At 41.5% G+C, this 19,323-nt stretch overlaps 1 protein-coding gene across 1 annotated transcript; it reads right to left on the reverse strand.

Annotated features, from left to right (window-relative positions):
* Window positions 1-2,446: 2,446 nt before the first annotated feature.
* On the reverse strand, window positions 2,447-16,159 carry LOC103374927 (uncharacterized). Its single transcript, XM_008305085.1, has 13 exons — window positions 15,698-16,159; window positions 15,291-15,384; window positions 14,568-14,655; window positions 14,017-14,353; window positions 13,299-13,392; window positions 11,649-11,736; window positions 11,183-11,489; window positions 10,006-10,099; window positions 9,699-9,786; window positions 8,201-8,519; window positions 6,006-6,099; window positions 5,834-5,921; window positions 2,447-4,544 (listed from the first exon to the last, which is right to left on the reverse strand). Exons 1-13 carry the CDS (start codon window positions 15,759-15,761, stop codon window positions 3,969-3,971), a joined length of 2,331 nt encoding a protein of 776 aa, XP_008303307.1. The 5' UTR covers window positions 15,762-16,159; the 3' UTR covers window positions 2,447-3,968.
* Window positions 16,160-19,323: the final 3,164 nt, after the last annotated feature.

Genomic DNA, 19,323 nt, shown 5'->3' on the forward strand with positions numbered 1-19,323 from the left:
TAATCTGGATGCTTTTATTTTTATTCTGTAGGGTTATTCAAGTCTCTACTTTTGTCTTATTTGGCTTTTAGCTGTTTCCGTTTAAGTCGATTCACTTGTTCTTAAATATTAAATGTTTTGCTGTTTCGGTTACAGCAGGAAGCACAAACTGCTGCTGAGGCTGCAAACTGACGCACAGCTTCACAAACAACTCGGTTATTTAGGACCAAGTCTAAAAACACTACAATCTTGAAAATCCCCAATTTGACCGCGTGAAACCAAAGTTTACCACCAGTCAGACCACAGAGGGACGATGCTCCTCGCTCGTGGGCTTCTTCTCTTCGCACTTTTCTGCATCCCTGCTCCATTTAGATCAAACGTTTAACAGGAAATACACCTACATTTGCAAAATAGAAAAGGAACTTAATGAAAAATATACCTCTCTCTGCATAAAAATAGAGAAAATGACTTACACTCCTCAACTCCAGCATCAGGACCGACTCCAGCTTTAAGGCTGAGTCCAGCATCAGGACCGAGTCTAAAAATGCTGCAAATATTTAAAACAAACCCCATTTTAGGACCAACTCCAACATCAGAACAGAGTCCAGCTAAAAGGCTGAGTCCGGCGTAAGGACAGGGTCTAAAAATACTGCAAATATTTTAATTTTCTTCATGTTAAACCAAAGTTTGAACTCTTAACACTAAACCAAAAATGGTCCAAGTGGTGCAAACTGAAGGGAACATCAGACAAAGCCAGAGGGATGATGCTCCTCACTAGTCGACTTCTTTCCTTTGTACTATTCTGTGTCCATGTTCTGAATAAATCAAGTTTTTTGACAGGAAGAACACTTAAATTCACAAAACAAAAGGGATATTTACTGAAAAAACTGCCTATGACACCGCTCTGCATTAAAACAGAGAGAAATGACTCTTCAGCATCAGGACCGACTCCAGCTTTAAGGCTGATTCCAGCATCCGGATAAAGTCTAAAAGTACTGCAAATACTTAAAACCAACCCCATTTTAATCATGTTAAACCAAAGTTTTAACCCTTAAAACTTCATCAAAAATGGTTTGTGTGGTGCAAACCAAAGGGAACATCAGGCACAAGCCAGAGGGATGATGCTCCTCACTTGTAGGGTTCTTTCCTTTGTACTATTCTGTGTCCCTGTTGCATTTATAGTAAATGTTTAACAGTAGGAACACATACAAAGCACTGACGGCAGCTTCATTTAGCAAAATAAAAGGATTTTTGATGGAAAAAAACAGCCTCTCCCTGCATAAAATTACAATAACTGGACTCTGACACTCCTCGACTGCAGCATCAGGACCGACTCCAGCTTTAAGGCCGAGTCCAGCACCAGAACCAAGTCTAAAAATACTGCAAATATTTAAAACCAACCCCATTATAATCATGTTAAGCCAAACTTTAAACACCTTAAGACCAAACCAAAAATGGTCCATGTGTTATAAACTGAAGGTAACATCAGGCACAATGTAGATCTCCTGCTTCTACAGAAATAGCCGATACTCGTCACTTGTGGGCTTCTTTCCTTTATTCTATTCTGTGCCCCTGTTCCATTTAACTGAAATATCATTCAATATATGGCACTGCAACCTGACAGCAGCTTCATTTAGCAAAATAAAAGGATTTTTGATGGAAAAAAAAAACAGCCTCTCCCTGCGTAAAATTAGAAAAACTGGACTCCTACACTCCTCGACTGCAGCATCAGGACCGACTCCACCATCAGGACCGACTGCAGCATCAGGACCGACTCCAGCATCAGGACCGACTGCAGCATCAGGACCGACTCCACCATCAGGACCGACTCCAGCAGCAGCAAAAGCTCGAAACATCACCAACATCCATAAACGAGAAGAAAATCCTCCTAACAACTTAAAAGCTGTAAATGTGTTTGGTGATTCCTCTGTAACTGAAAGCTCAGGAAACAATAAAAACAGTGAGTGGACTCCGCTCGTGTTATCAAACCGTGTTGCAGGACTGAACTTTAATCCCCGACTGCATCGATTTTTTGTTTCCTCGAAGGACAAACAGCACAGAGACAGAAACAAAAAGGCATCTTTACATGAGCGTAGAAAACATTCAGGAGGTTTGTTTTTTGTTTTTTAAAGTGACTGAGAGAAAAAACGCTGCACAGCTTCACCGTCTGCTCACCGGATACGTTCAGAGTCGCAGCAGAACATCTGATCTGACTGAAAACATCAACTTTAGTTTCAATGTTTAATCTCAGGATTCCATCTGGAAGTCCAGATTCAGAATAAGAACAAATGTTCAATTTTCACATGAAAATAATGATAAACTAATGCAGCAAATATGCAAACTGAACAGAGAGATGTTCGTTTATGTGTATTCTTTAAGCTCTTAATTGTTTCACATTTAAAGTTCTATATAAATAAAGTCATCATCATTATTATGGCTTCTGTATTTTGTTTAAAAGGCTTTTTTTAAGTTATTTTTTATTTTGATGATTTAAATTTTACACTTTAGAGCAAATCAGGTTTTTAATTGCATCTCATTTGACTTCCAGATGTTCTTGTTTCAGTTGATTCTCTTGTTTTTGAGTTTTAAAGACTCTAATTAGTGTGTTTGAACATTTTTTACAAGTTTTCCTTTACATATTGTTACTCAAACTTTTATTTTCTTACTCCACCATATTGTAAATAAGGTCTTTATACTTCAGTGTATTCAGAGTTTAAATAAAGGTTGAGCAAGTTGGATTTTTCTTTTTCCAATTACAGCAATCAGACGGATAGAGTTCGGTCTGAAACAACTGGATTACTGTGATTAAGTTACATTTTTGATTATTATCTGGATTAATCAATTAGTTGTTTGGTCTCAAAAATGTCAGAAAATGCTGAAAAATGTCCGTCAGTGTTTCTCAAACATCATGTTTTGTGCACAAGAGTTGTTCTGTCTCATTTCAGAGGGGGTAAAAAAAAAAAGAAAAAAGAAAATACACACATTTAAAAAGCTGCAATTAGACAATTTTGACTTTTTAAAATGAAAAATGTTCTCACACTGACTGATTGATTATCAAACTATAACTTAGTGTTTCATTCAATTCTGTTTTCAGTCACGACTGCATTCAGAAGCTGCTGCAGGTTAAACTGGATTCAGATTTCAGATGTTTTTCCGGCGACTCTGACATAACTTTAACACACAGACAGAAGACCTGAAGCTGCGACAGCGACCTTAAATTAAAACGTGACGTCTGCTCGTAAATAAATACAAAGAAGGAAGTCGTGTGTTCTGAGCGTCTGTCTGTGTGGACCGCAGAGCGTTTATCCATCGGTTCCACTGGAACCGTCCACGAGGAGGAGAAACCACGGCGTCGTCGGTCCAGAGTGGTTCGTCCCAGGTTAGTTCGTCTACATGCAGGGGAGCTGAACTGGGAACACTGGTGTGCACCTCCAGGGCCCAGTGAGGAGAACTCGTCGGCACTCTGAGGTCTGAACAGGCGGAGCTGCACAATCCGAGCAGAACGTCTGCTGTGTGTGTGTTTGTCAGTCGGTCTTGTCCCGTTAGTGTTTCTGTATTTGCTCTCCTAAACGCTCCCGGACTAAAAAAAACTATGAAAACAATAAATCATGTGACTTTAAAAACCTGCACATGTGCATAAGCTGGACTCTTCATTCACCTGAAGGCTGCACTGTTTAAAATATTTCAGGAGATCTTTCGATAAAAACAAAAAAGGCTGAAGGTGTGAAGATATGACTCCGGTTATCACGCAATAAAAAAACTTCCCCTTCAGTGACTAAACTCTGGACTGCTGAGTTGTGCAGCTCCTCTGTTCAGACGTCGACGCCCCCAGAGGTGCACATGTCCAGGACCGGCCCCCCAGCGAGCTCAGTCCTTCAGCAGCTCCGTGTGGAAGACCAGCAGCTGCCACGTCTGGATCCAGAGGAGCAGCGAGTCCGTCCAGGACCAACAGGAGTTCTGTACAGGGACGCTCCACGCCCCCCCAGAGCCTACATGAGGGCGTTGAGGTGTCCGGAGTGTCCCACAGAGTTCAGCATCAGGGCTCTCTGGTCCAGAACCTCCCTCTCCCGGCCCAGCGCCGCCCTCTCCTGCTCCACCATGGCCCGGTCCCGCTCCACCGCCGCCCTCTCCCGGTCCAGCCACAGCCGCTCGGCCTGCACCGCCGCCCGCTCCCTCTCCACCGCCGCCCGGTCCCGCTCCACCATCTCCCTCTCCCGCTCCAGCGCCGCCCTCTCTCGCTCCACCATCTCCCACTCCCGCTCCAGTCCGCCCAGCGGCCCGTCGCAGGCCTCCGAGCCGCGCTGGTTCTGGTCCGCGGTATCAGCGAACGAGTCCTGTACGTAGTCCGAGGAGGAGGAGGGGGGCGGGGGAGGAGGCAGGGGGCGGGGCCTGCTGTGTCGGGGGGCGGGGTCGGGGTGCTGGTCGTCGTCCTGGGTGACGGGGGTGAGGAGGGGGGCGCTGCTCGCCAGCCGGCCCTCCATGGCTTCGTTCATCAGGTGGAACCACGGCCAGGAGGAGGCGCCGTCCGCGACGCTCTCCATCCCGACGGGAGGATACTTGAGGTCCTGAAGAGGAAGAGATTCAGTTATTAGAAACTAAATAAAGGTTTTATCTCAGTGTTCTGCTCTGACAAACAAAACCAGTTTATATGTGGCGCGATGGATCAGTTCTGGGATTGTTGTTAACACATGAAGCTCGTCACAGCGACTCAGAAGCAACATGTGAGCAGTGAAGTCAGTGTTACAGGTGTTTCTGGCTTTATGGGTTAAACTAGTTCTGGGACTTTAACGCGTTCATTTCGATGAATTATTTACAGAAAAATCTCACCTTTCTCAGTTGCCTAATTTGTGGCACATCGGTAACACTGATGCTCAAACTCCAGCAGCAAGTGGCGCTAATGCACCTAAAGTTCATTTGTCTGCTGCGAAGAAGACGCACAGGATGCATTGCTTGGCTGGTTGGTCAGAACGTTTTTTGTTTGTTAGTTTTTTTTTGGCTTGTTGGGCAGAAAGTTGTTTTTTTGTTTTTTGGCTTTTTGGGTGGAAAGTTGTTTTTGTTTAGCTTTTTTGTTTTTTGCGAGCTGGACGCAATATTTTTTTTTTAAATATATTTTTGGGTGGTCCTTTTTCTTATCAAGGCCTGATGCTACGTGTCCACGGGGGGGATTTTGCGAAAATCTGCATAAAGTTGAAGTCAAGTCTACTTTATGTAAATGAGCTCGCGGGCGACGCTTTGCCTCGTCGCTGAAACTCCCTGCGAAGCTCCAAAACACAACGTTTCACATAGACAATCAATGAGAAGCAAGAAATAGACGGATCCTGTTGACACGAGACAGCCTGGATAAGAGCAGGGTGACAAAGACAAAAAGTCTTATAATGCTGATTATAATCGCTATAATTGCACTAATCTGATGAAAAATAAACATTTATGTGGTTTAAGTTCATGTACGTGTCTATTCACTGATTCAACCAAAATGTGTTTGAACTGAAAAACTTTGCTTGTTGTGCCAAATATTGCTGTTTGATAAAAATGTGATTAATCACGATTAATTAATTATAAAGCCTTTAATTAATTATATAAATGCTGTAAATCATGTCCCACCTATTGTTTAAATCCATACTGTCCTGTTTTGTCTACTTATGTTCATATTTTAGGATATATTCTTCTAATCGTGTTTAGATTTTAGGTCATATTTTTCCACTTTTGTTTATATTTTAGTTCATATTTTACATTTGTGTTGATATATTTTGTACTGTTTATGTTTCTGATATGAATGGGAGCAGCTGTAACTGAGAAATTTGAGGACTCTGAGGAGAGTATTTACTGAACAAGCCGTTCAGTCCTTTCCGTCTACCTTGTATCTCCTCTTCAGATTGTCCCACTTCTTGGCCATCTGGTAGGTGGAAACCTTCCCCTGCAGCCCGAGTTCCTTCAGGATGGCTCTGAATGAACGTCAGGACAGACACAGTGAACATCGCCGCCTCGTCCACACAACTACGAGGCTTTAAAGGAGGCTCGGTTCTTACTTCCAGGCAGCTTTGGCAGCGTTTCTCCTCCCGGTGAACAGCGACTCATTAGCAGCTCGTAGTTTGATCATCCTTCTGGTGTCCTGATCCGTCACTGAACGCACAAACATCGAGGCACAAAAATACTCAGAAACGTGTCAAACATTCATCTATAAAGACCAGCAGGTTTCTTTTAGCTGGAAATGACACCAACAAGTGACTAAATGATGAATTTAAACTATTTCTATGTATTTTTTATTCACATTTTCTGCCTTTTCTAAAAAGTTTGTCGCTTGTTTTTGTCATTTCCAGCCAGAAGAAACCTGCTGGTCAAATATAAACCAAAACAGGAAATGGCTAAATAATTAGAGTGTAGCTGTGTGATATATATACGGTAAATGTAGGGATGTTACATAAACAATATAGAGACGTACCTTTTGTGCAACATCACTAAAATATGAAACCAAACTTAACGTGACTCTGAAAATATCCTGAAGTATTTGTTATTTAATTGAGCAGTGCGTGTGTGAAAATGAACATGTGACACCAGTTTTTGTTCAGTAAACAATACTTCAGTCCTTGTTGGGGAGAAAATAAACCGTCACAAACACACTGGATGCTGAATCTACGCCCTCTGCTGCTCTGAAGGCAGAATCGTCTGTAGAAAATCTGGATGATGTGATTTTGTAACTCTAAGGACCTGATGTGCAACAGATCTTATATTTGAAGTGGAAAAAAAACAGTTAATAATCAATTAACTGTCAATTATTAAATGATTTACCAAGTATTTTGATAACTGATTAATATCTGGGAGAAGTTTCATGATTAAAAACACTTAATAAATGTGAATATTTTCCTCTTGGCTTTGGGAAATGCTATGTGACTTTTCACATCCCAAACAACTGATTGATTCGTCCAGAAAAAAAAAAAATCAAAAAGTAAAAACAGTTGTTGGCTGCAGCTCTAATGAGGAGAGGCTCTGGGTGACATTAAAGCCTGAAGAGCCCAACTGGAAAAAATCTGGTTAAAGTTGAGAACTGGATTTGTGATATTGAAGTTTGACAAAACATCTAAATCTCTCTGCTGGTCGACACTTTTCCCACATTTTATTTGGAATAAATTAGAGTTTTATTGTGAGATGATACGTCAGGAAAAAGTTCTGAACTTAGATGAATTGGATGATGTCTGTCGTTTCTGGGCGTTTCATCTGAGGTAGAATAAATGATAAAAGCTTAGAGTATCCCTGATGTCTGAAACTATTTTGCATCTAGAGCTAGCTGTGTAGAATTCCATCCCCTTAAACTGTAAAACCTCAGGAAGCTTTGCAGTGTTTAGAACCAGCCTCAGGTTTGGCTGAAGTCGCACCTCCAACAACTAATGACATTGTTCTGACTGTCAGTATTTATTACCTCACACTGATGGACTTCTAAGGTTTTATTGTTTTATGTATTTATTTTTCTGTGGTTGTTCTGGTTTTCTGTACCAGATGAAACATAGACGCTCGCTAATTCTGGTGCAACTACCGTAATTTCCAGACTATAAGCTGCTACTTTTTTCTCACACTTTGAACGCTGCAGCTTAAACGATGCGGCTAATTTATGGATTTTTATGAATTTGCCTCGAGACCAAAGTGACATTGAGAGCGACAACGAAAGAGAGACTGAGGAAGTGACGAAGTAATGCTGAGGCTGTTCAACTCCGACACTGAAGACTTCAGTGGTTTTAGTGCAGGAGGAAGATGAAGATAGAGATCAATGACTTCTCCTGATAGGCTGCTGTAGTTTTATTTTTTTTAACCAGCCATGCTACAGGCGCTGTTCAGAAAAAAAGCATTTACGGTACGTATTTAATTAAAAGTTTAAAAGATCTGTTTTCTTTTTAAAGTTAGTGGGTACGGCTGATATTCAGGTGCCTCAATAGTCCAGAATTGACGGTACTGTTAATTCAGCGCTGTTCCTTCAAAATAAACTAATAAACTAAAATAAACTTCTGCTATTGGTGGATACAAAGATCACATCTGTGTAGACGTCTAATCTGAGGAGCTTCAGTCAAAAGCAGCTGGACTTCTCTGAAGACGTTTCACCTTCACCCAAGAGGCTTCTTCAGTTTAGAGAGCTGCTGTTTCCTACCAAAGCTCCCAGGATTACTATAAACTGGTCCCACACATCTGCTTTGGACATGTTCTTCCAGAAACTACCAGCCAGATGTAGTCTTACTCTTGTAGGTGAGGTCCGACAGCGTTGAACACTCCTCCCCGCTGGCGTCGATGTAGGTGACGTTGCCGTCGGCCTCGGCGTTGTCTCCGCCCACCATGCTCTCCAGCTCCGACACGCTGCCCCTCTCCACCATCAGACAGTCCCTGTCGGCGGGCGGAGACGAGCCGAACACGGCGTCCTCCTCGTTGGTCCACACCGGCGTCACTCTGGGAGCTTTCCCCGCCAGACGTCCCTCCAGAGCGTCGCTCATCAGCTGGAACCAGGGCCAGGAGGCCGGGTTGGTCTGGGCCTCCATCCCCCGAGGAGGAAACTTCAGGTCCTGCAGACAGACACACAGAGAGGCGATTAGAAGGATGTAAATACACCTCCAGCACAGAAAACGCTGCCCTCCAGAGGCAGAACACAGAAAGTACACAAACACAGTTCAAACCTGCTGCTTCTGGTTTCTCCTTCTGGTCTTAATACTTCAGCAGTTTTATACTTTTCTTATTTCAGAAACTGACTTTACAAGCTGTCATCTTGTTTTCTGTTGTGCACATATTGTAGTTCTTGCCTGTTTTATAACATGTGCAGCACTTCTAGCTGCAGTAAATCTAGTTGTTTTTAACACTCTGAACTCCAAGCAGCAGTTTCTGGCTGTTTTTGCTCTCGTCACGTTTTTCTTCACCGTTTGTTCATTTGTCACTGCAATATAAAGTCCTGCACCTCTATGGAAACAGAACAACCAGGACTAGAAGCAGAGAGAACTCAGAAATGTGTTCTGTGCAGTACTGACACAGTTAGAATGGCATAAATCACACAAAACAGAGAGAGAAAAAAAGGTACATTTCTTTTATTATCTATTTTACAACTGGATACTATAAATATTTGACTATTTACTTTGATTTTCTGTTTACTCTGCTCATCAGCTGTAGAAAGATGCTTGACTTTTGGCTTTTTTATTTATTTACTTTTATTTATTTACTTTTTAATTTATTTTTTTAAATGAGTCACTTTCCAATGTGCTCTGTGGAAACACTGCGTCCAGTTCACCTTAAAACTCTCAGAATTTCTGTCACATGAATGTTGGTCTTAGCTGAGTAAGTCATGGTTTCTCAGTAGGACAGAGGACTGCAGAATTTTTTGTTTTTGACAGAAACTAGTCTGAGCAAGTGGTTTATTTTTGGCAGTTTTTTAAAAAGAAGCATGTAGAATAAATGATTTAGCTGAAATATCACAATTTTAAGTAGAAACTGACTGTCAGAAAGTTGAAACTCAGTTTCTGGCTGATAGATGATGCCAGCTATGTGATTTAAAACAACAAACAAACACGTCTTTCAAACCCGTCGGCAGTTCTTGTGGTTCAGGAGGTTAAAACATGGCGACGAGATAACAATATTTTCCCACAGAAACGTTTAACTACAAATTGAAGCTGAAAGCCAAAAGCATACGCAGCCAAATGTCCGGTTAGATTCTGCCCTGAGCCCCTGTGAGTCCCGTTATACAGACTGATTGTCACCTTGAATTTGGTCTTCAGGTTGTCCCACTTCTTGGCGACCTGGTCAGGTGTGATCTTCCCCGTCAGTCCCATCTCCTTCACGATCCCCCTTTGGACACACAGAGAAGAAAACACACAACGGTCAACAACTTCTTTACAAACGTCCTAAACATTCTGTGTTTTTGCCGCTTTCTGGTCACGACTGATTATCAGAGACGATTCTGTTATATTCAACAAAGAAAAGCGATCAGAGTAAAATCACTTCACACAAGGTTTTGAATGAAATCTTTTTTTACATTGTTCAGAAAACATCTGAATGCTGCTTCACCTCCAGGCCGGCTTGGCGGTGTTCCTCCTCCCCGTGAACAGAGACTCATTAGCAGCTCGCAGCTCGATCAGTCGCCTGGTGTCGTCTTCTGTCACTGGAACAAGAATCAACGACAGCAGTTCAACAATCAGAGGAGGCAGAGGGGATAAAATCACCGGCTTTCTGCTTCTAACATATGAACTTAATTTTGATGCTAATAATTTATGGCATTTTATAAATTTTGCTTCAGACTTACTTTCAGATTTATCACCACCCTCCTGTAACGCTAAGAAAAGGTTGCAGCAGAACAACAGATATCTTTTTATATCCACACGTCACTGAACAATTTCTATTTTGATCTACTGTTAATGCATGTAAACAACAAAACAGAAGCTCAGGTCAGTCTCTACGTGTGTCTCATGTCCTGTTTTAATCTCAAGTTTTAGTGTGAAAAGCTGAAAAAATACCAGTTTCAATAATTGACGATCCTCTACATTCAATCTCAGCCACAAAAACATCAATAACGTGTCAAAGAAAACGTAAAGACACTCATTTTTCTGTAAGTTTGAAAATCAACAGGGTTAAAATATATTAAATAGCATCATGAAACTTCACAAGATGATCACTTAAAATAAGAAAATTGTCTTTTGGATGACATATTTTCTGTCATTTTAAGTGTAAATGTGCAAACGAGGCCTTAAATATCTAAATATGTGTTAATTTGTAAACATTTTTGCTACAGAAATCTTAATATTGGCTAAATCCAGCTTCTAAATTCTCTTGTTGACATTTTACATCAAAAAAAAAAGAGAGAGAGAGAGAAAGGGTTTTGGATCTTTCACTCTATAAATCAGAAAATAATGTGAAAAACCAGAAAAAAAACAAACAAATCTCCATGTTGCTAGGAAAAAATAAGTCTAATAAATCAGGCTATGACTAATTTACAAACAAAAGCTTCTGTAAAAACCTTTAGAATAAAAATGTAAAGTTTGGTGAATGTAGGAGCTTCTGAAGTGAACATCTGTGGCTGATAGTTGGAGGAAACTCTTTTAGAATATATACGATAACTGAAATCTACAGATACAAGCTGGAAAAAGGCGGTAAAATAAACACCTAAATGTGTATTTTGGATGTTTTCCTTGTTACAGAAGCAAAACGGCTCAAAAATCTCATGAATAGATGCTGCAGCGTTTCTTACGTTTGTAGGTGAACTCGGCCATGCGGTGCAGCTCTCCCAGCGCCGTCGACCCGTTCTTCTCCTCGTTGTCCACCAGCAGGTCCATCTCGGACTCCGTCAGGAACTCGGCCATCCCCCCTCGGCTCCGGCGCGCTCGTTTCTTCGGCGTGGACGACAGCGGCTCGCAGTCCTCGTCCTCGTCCTCCACGATGGGGGTGAGGATGGGCGCGGCGCCGGCGAAGCGTCCCTCCATGGCGTCGTTCATGCGGTAGAACCAGGGCCACGAGCTGGGGTTGGTCTCCACGCCGCGGGCCGGAAACTTCAGCTCCTGGAACGGACAGAAATCTGCACTGATCGTCTGGAGAAGATTCAACCGCCAGCTGCTGTGATGTACGATTCACAGGGAAGCCTCAACATTTCAACACGGCTCCGGTTTGATCACTGCGAGTCGTGGACGGACTGCTGGTGAGGCTGCAGGTGGACGTACCTTGTACCTCCTCTTCAGGTTGTCCCACTTCTTGGCCAACTGGTCAGTGGTCAGTTTCCCTTGAAGACCCAACTCATACAGAATGGCTCTGCAGGAAAAGACAAGTTTAAATCAAGTTTCAATTAATTACATGTGAGTGCAAAATCAAACCCCTTCACGAATCTCATGAACTTCATCAGTAATCATCCAACTACAAACATAAATAATCAGCTGATTCTAGAAACACTACAGTTTTTATTATTTAGTAATAATTCAGTCTAATTAACTGTCGACAACCTGCAGCTCCACGAGTCGAGCAACAGCAGATAATAAAAGGAAGAAAAAAGAGAAAAATATCAATATTAAAGTATTATATTAATTTTTTAATGTCCTTAAAGATATAACAACATTTATAAAATGCCTTCAAAGGGATAAAAATATTCCTTTAAGTATCCAAGTAATGTTTGAAAAATAAAATATCTATAATAAAAACTGACAAATACGACGTACTTCATATTAAAATATTTGACAAATAATAAAAAATGTCCTTAAAGGCCTAAAGCTTCTTGTGAACTGCTGTGATGCCGCTGTGGGATCACCGGGGAGTGTCTGGACCGCTGTGTCATCTTGGAGGTGTGTCCCTAACCCGTCTCTCATCGGCAGTGGTTTGACTGGAGTAACTCAGCACACCTGGGCCCAGGTGATGATGTTACTGAAGTCCTGCAGTAGCTCTAACTCTCTCTCTCTACCCCGGCTTTCTCCACAGGAACACCAAGGTTTGATGTGGCTGTTTAATTTGGTCTCATTTGATCATATTTGATTTAATAAAGAATGATCTAAACGTATATCATGGTGTTCGTCCTTTTTCGTTGTGACCTCCTGAGCCAGGTCGTGATAACTGTCCAAACAATATTTGGACATTAATACAATTTTCTAAAAATCCTAATTAATATGAAAATAGTTTATAATACATATAATACATATTTAATTTATACATTTTAATAACAGCCCTCAAAGGTCTAAAAACATTCATATACAGTCCAAACAATGTTCTAACAAAAAACAAACAATAATTAATAACCTTAAAAATTCTTTTAAAAGGTTCTAAAAGTATTAACAAATTATAAATTAAATGTCAAAAAAGCCTGAAAATATGATAAATATGATCAAAATCCCAGAAAAGTGTCGTTTTTAAACTCTGTCTATTAAACAAGAACAACTTGAATTAATTATAATAATATAATTATTAATAAATCAATTTTTTTTTTTTTGAATGTGTGAAAATGTACTAAAGGTCTAAAAATATTCACATATGGTGTAGTGTTTAAAAAGTAAATAAAATATCAAATAATTCCCGAATTACACACATAAATATTAACAAAAGTTGTATAAAAAGTCTAGAAAAATGTCCTAAAATATCTGATAAATATGGATTGAATAAATCTTAGAAAAATGTGTCACAAATTGTAATTAAATTTATGCAAAACAATGTTTAAAAATATGAATACGGATGTCCAGTTCTACTGACTTTTATAGTTGATGGATTAAATCATGTTGTTCTTAAAGACTCAATATCTGAACAGCCAGAGAACCAGAACCTGAGATTTTGTCCCACAAACAGGTTCTGAATAAAGTTTGGTCCAAATATCCTCTGAACCAGTTAAAACTCACCTCCAGGCCGGTTTGGCTGAATGTTTCCTTCCGGTGAAAAGTGCTTCGTTTGCAGCTCGAAGTTTGATCATCCTCTCTGTTTCTGGCTCCGTCACTGTGAACAGAACAAACAGTGTGGAAGTCAAACAGATGATTCAAAGTTACGGTGCACATGGGTGAGACATCTCTACATTAAGTCTTTTCCTTTTTTTATTGTGTTTACACTGACAATCATGTGACGTTCCATTCTGTCGAGAAAATCTAAGCTTTAAATCAGAATGTTTCATCAAAATCACTTTATTCCACGTGTCTGTTTTAATTTTTTTTTAAATCTCAAAAAATGCCAGATTCTGCAAAAAAAAACTAAAATTCTGTCCTCTTGGGGGCAACGAAGAAGCTTCGACTGGCTCAGCTGAGAGCAACAGTCACATGACAAAAATTCAAAGACTTCTAACGTTTTTATTGTGATTTATGTCATTCTAACTGTGTCGTGCTGAACTAGAGACATTTCTGAGGTCTCTCTTCTTCTTCATGGTAGTTCTGTTGGTGCAGGACTTTATATTGCAGTGAAAAATGAACCACAGTGAAGAAAAAACACCAGAAACTTGCTGGAGCTCAGAGGGTTTAACTTGACTCACACACGATCAGAACAATCTCTCTAAATATGAACAGAACAAATAATTACTGTAACAAGTCTGAAGTGGAAACCAAACCACTGACAAACAGGTGAGTCGCCTACTTTTGTACGAGCACTCGGACATCCTCCTCCAGCCCATCGGGACGCCCTCGATGGGCGCCGCCTCGGCGTGGACCGTCCCGTCGTCGTCCGCCGCCTCTGCCGCCACCGTGTCCTCCATCTCCGTCTTGATGAGGAACTCCAGGATGTCGGTGTTCTCCTGGTTCTGGCTCGGCTGGCTGTTGGGGCGGTGAGCGGCGCTGCCGGCGTTCTCCGGACTCAGCACCAGGTTGCTGTTGTAGAGGCGACCCTGCATGGCTTCGTCCATGATGTGGAACCAGGGCCACGACTCCACCACGCCCCCGATGTGGTCCTGACCCTGGTAGGGCTGCTTCAGGTCCTGGAGGAGGAACACAGCGACTCTGAAGCCTCCAACAGAAGTGTTTTTAAGTCGACACACGACAGGCAACAATACAGTTCTTTACACTTTCAATTTTGGGAAATTTTCCCTCAGACTAGAGGAAGAGAAAACGTCACCTCTGAGCCTCCACAAAACCGTGAAACCCTGAACGTTCAGAGAATCTCACTCAAAGTTTCACTACATCTCTTGTTACCTTATATTTCGTCCGCAAGTTGTCCCATTTTTTGGCAATCTGGTCGGCAGTGAGCTTCCCTTCGAGGCCGAGGCCTTTCAGGATGGTGCTGAGGAATGAGAAATTCTAAAATGATTATTTATTTCCAAACAGTTATTTAGTCATCTGGTGAAAATGTCAGTGTTTTTCCATATAGCAGAACATTTTTTAATTAAATTCTATCCACTCTTTTTACCATAGAGGAATAAATATTTATGGTTCCAACACTCAGCGGCTCTACGACAGAGAAGACGTCATGAAACAAACAAGTACGACTCGATATGAAATTAAAATGTTCAGAATTGTAGCCCAGAAATCAGGTCACACGTCTCTACGAGCAGAGGTAATGTTGGTGATGCTGCATGTGGCCTCGGTGAAGACAACAAGACAAGAAGAACTTTATGCACACGATTTGCTAAATTCAACCCTTTTCTAACCATAACAACAGAAATTAGATGTTTAACTGTTTCTCTGAGTGACAAAATACGACCACTTGCATGCTGAGTCTAGACACATGCAGACAAACTGAATGTTGTGTTGTATTCCTTTTTCCTGTCAGAATCCTTCCCGTGAGCTCCACCTGTGTGAGTGCTGGTTGTCTGACATCAGATAACTCCACACATCACCTCCATGTTCAGGTGAATTAGTCCGACGTGGCACCTGGAGAACTAAACGAACTGATCCTGACCGTCAGCAGCTTCTTACCTCCAGGCGATCTTGGCAGAGTTCCTCTTCCCGGTGAACAGAGCTTCGTTGGAGGCCCTGAACTCGATCAGCCTCTTCACGTCCTCCTCGGTCACTGCAGGGTCAGAGGTCAGGTGAGTTCATACAGGTGAGTTCATACAGGTGAGTTTGTACATGTATGTTCAGACAGGTGACTTTCATACAAGTGAGTTCATATGAGTGTGCTCGTACATATGTGATACAGGTATGTTCGTACAGGTGAGTTTCTTACAGGTGTGTTCGCACCAATGTGCTCGTACAGGTGCATTCATACAGGTGTGTTTCATACAGGTGTGTTTCATACAGGTGTGTTCATACAGGTGTGTTCATACAGGTGTGTTCACACAGGTGAGCTTCACCACATGCAGCCTGCTCGTTCAGGTACTCACTCTTGTAGGAGTTCTCCGGGAACTGAGGCAGCGGGTTGAGGGCGGGAGGCTCCATGGCGATCATGGGAGAGGAAGGAAGGAGAGCAGGAGAGCAGGAGGGGAGGAGGTGTGCTGGTATTCGGGCCCGGTGTTAGCTACATCCGCTGCGGGGTTACCGGCTGTGTCCGTCCTACCGCAGCCCTCCTCCGAGCATCCTGCGGGGCGGTCCGGGGCCAGATGTACCGAGGCTGTGACCGGGCGGCGGTTATCGGTCTCCTCCGAGGCTAACTCCCGCTAAAGCGTTAAAAGAAGCAGGCAGCTAGCTAGCTCAGCAGCTAACCCTGTACAACAAACCGACACCGGGCCGGGCTTCCCGCCGCACAGCTGCACCGGTGGCCGTTAGCTCGGCCTGAATCCGACACCGGCTGCCTGACGGTGCTTCATGTCATCGCCGGCGAGGAGCGTAAAGGCGTAAATAAAGCCGTTACCGTTAACGGAGCTAGCTGCATTCCGTCCGCTCTGCTCCGGGAGGAGGGAGCGCTTGATAACTCCACCCAGGCCTGTCGGCCGCCATGTGACGCTCAGCTCGGGTGGGCGGGGTTGGACGTAAACACACAGTCCAGTGTTTTGATTTTTTAATTTTTATTTTTACATTTAATTCTACCAAAAAAAACTTAGAAAGTAAATCAGACCGAACAGGATACAACAGAATAACTTCTACAATGTATTAGTACATGAATATTACCAGCAGTTACAGCACACAGCATTCTCAAGTACTTGTAGTAACTTTATTAGCAGTAACAGGAGTGGCTATGCAGTAATTATATCATTTTAGTGTAATTTATAGTGAAAAGGATCCGAAATTAAATTTTAAAAAAGGCTGATCAGAACGTAAAGTAACAAACTGAGACCCAAATCAAGACCAAGAAGTCCTAAAATCAAGTATGTCACCGTAGAAACAGATGAACTTCTGTGTTGCTATGGAAACAGATAAACCTGTGTGTCACCCTAGAAACAGATTAATCAGTATGTCACCATGGAAGCAGATGGAGCTGGATGTTACCATAGAAACAGATAAATCTGTGTGTCACCATAGAAACAGGCGAACCTGTGTGTTGCCATAGAAACAGATGAACCTGTGTGTTGCCATGGAAGCAGATAAACCTGTGTGTGTCACCTTAGAAACAGATTCATCAGTATGTCACCATGGAAGCAGATGGAGTTGGATGTTGCCATAGAAACAGATGAACATGGCTGTTACCACACAATCAGGTGAACCTGCATGTCACCATGGAAACAGATGACCCTGTGTGTCACCATGGAAACAGATGAGACTGTGTGTCGTCATGGAAACTGACAAAGTTCCAAACATCACAAACATAAAAACAAAATCATTTATAAATTATTTTATTTTCTATTAAATTGGATTGTGACTGATATTTTACATATTCTTAAATGTATATATCTTCATTTTTTTGTTTCTTTAGCTCTGTCTTGTTTGTTTACTTTCCACACCACAGCTTCTGCATCAGTGCCTCAACTTGGCGGTGGACAAATAACGAGAAATATATTAATAAATTATGTGACTGACTACTGATGTAGTGAATACGAGAGGACACAGAAACCTGCCAGTAATCCATGAACCCTGACTAATCAATTCAAAGCTCCATCATCACTTTACTGCCAGAAAAAGGAGGCAATTTAACAGGCTTTGGATAGATTTATTTCATTAATGATGCACAGAATGTTTCAAAATTACTTTTATTACTAGACTACTAAACTTAACTTGGATTTGTGGTTTGTTTTTGGTATTTCTCCGTGTGTTTGGAGGTGAACCCTCCTGTCCTGCCCCCTGCAGGCAGCAGGAAGCCTGTGCAGGGTGAAGCTGCTCAGCATCCTGCAGCATCAAGTCAAGTTAAACACAATCACACAACACAGCATCGAAAACAGGCTTCAACGTTTTCTCAGAAATCAGGATGGAAAAAATACAAATGATGGTCACAATGGAGGGAAAAAAACAACCAAACGACCACAAAAAGATGATGAAGACAAGAAAATGAACAAAGTGTTGTCGCAAAAATGTATCCAAAGTTTAAAAAATAAAAGTAACCGATGTCCCGTTACCTTCATATTGTTCTACTGGTTTATTGGTTCCTATATGATGAGATAATTATCATTCTTGTAGTAATGTAAAAGCAGAACTTTTACTCTTGTAGTTGCTTGAGCTCACTGTGATTATTTTCTATTGACTGACTAGTTTTAAAACAACAACAATAATAATAAATGATATTTATAAGTAATAAAATGTTTTGCAGTCAATAAAGTTCATATCTTAACATTCACAAAAAGGGAAAAACTTATATTACAGAGGCAACATTTAATGATTCATGTTTAGGTTGTGTAATTTTTTTCTTTTTGTTTGCAGCACAGGAGAAGAATTGTTTTATTCTGAAAACGCTGACCGGAAGTGCATCCTTGCATCTTGTGTGAACTTGACGCGGCTGCTGCTTGTGTTTCTCTCCTGATGGATGAACGATGCTTCGACACAAACGGTCATCTCAGTAACAAAACATCAAACTAAGATCGTCGGAGCAGCTGCTGATACCTGCGCAGGTAACATCACGTGACTTCTGTCGTTATTACAAGGGTCATCAGGGTCACGGGCTGAGGTTCGTTTGTTGTTGTGTGGATCCGAGCTGATCAGCTGATGTACAGTCAGAGGCTACTGTGTTTGTGTCAGTATCAATTTGCACGTTTTTGTTACTGACAAAACTGTGCGATATTCGGACCTTTGATTTAAATTTATCGCATTTTTCTACGAATTCTGTTGTTATTTGCGGGATTTTTCCGGGATTATTCGGTATAGATGCAGCCTATGGAGGCACTGTGTGTGAAATACAGGACACCGGAGGTGAAACTATTGATCATGAGGACAGCTGTACTCTCACAGTTCTCCTGTCATGCAACCATTCAGCTGTTATAACTGTATCTTGAGAGCAAATTTGTAAATTTCTATTAAATTCAAATCAGATTAAACAGACAGAATTAATATGAAGTCAAGCCTTTAGGTTGAAATTCTCTGGAACTGCTCAGGGCTGTAATAGGAAGCCAGACTAGTGAGTCATCAGTATGTTGAGCCTCAAGTCTGAGTTTTCAGTATCACGGAGGCTCTTTTAACCTGCTACATCACCATGGTAACTGATGCTGCACAGCTACATCACCATGGTAACTGAGGCAGCCGAGCTAACCTGGTTATGTTCGCAGTTTGGGATTTAAATATATTATATGTACAATACTAATATCACTGAATGAAGCCGTGCAGTTACAGCATCACACACAGGATGCACCGCGTTGCCATGGGAACCCGACAAACTCATCAGCTGGTGATGCAGAAATCACATAAATATGTTTTGATGTCTGGTCCGTTTACATTGGTGGTGCTGCAGCTGATAAAACACAGATTATTTAACTAGTTATTCTCCTGGTATTTATTACAGAGAATAGTCAATCAATAATAATTTGACTTTGACTTCACCAGAAATTAAAATTATATCCTGCATTATGGGACAGCGTCTGATTAAATACACCTAAATACAACATCATGTTTGAATGTATGAGGTTTAAAGTGTAACATCTATAATGTGAAG

This window comes from Stegastes partitus, unplaced genomic scaffold (genome assembly GCF_000690725.1).
Source record: "Stegastes partitus isolate 25-593 unplaced genomic scaffold, Stegastes_partitus-1.0.2 Scaffold2403, whole genome shotgun sequence".
In the NCBI taxonomy this organism is placed as follows: domain Eukaryota; kingdom Metazoa; phylum Chordata; class Actinopteri; family Pomacentridae; genus Stegastes; species Stegastes partitus.

Excerpts from the sequence above, each read along its gene's own strand:
- LOC103374927 (XM_008305085.1), bottom strand. The coding sequence starts at position 15,761 with ATGATCGCCATGGAGCCTCCCGCCCTCAACCCGCTGCCTCAGTTCCCG. Across the intron at positions 11,737-13,298 it reads TCAGCCAAACCGGCCTGGAG|AGCCATTCTGTATGAGTTGG; the intron begins GTGAGTTTTAAC and ends CTTTTCCTGCAG. Across the intron at positions 6,100-8,200 it reads GTCGGACCTCACCTACAAGA|TGACGGATCAGGACACCAGA; the intron begins GTAAGACTACAT and ends TTGTGCGTTCAG.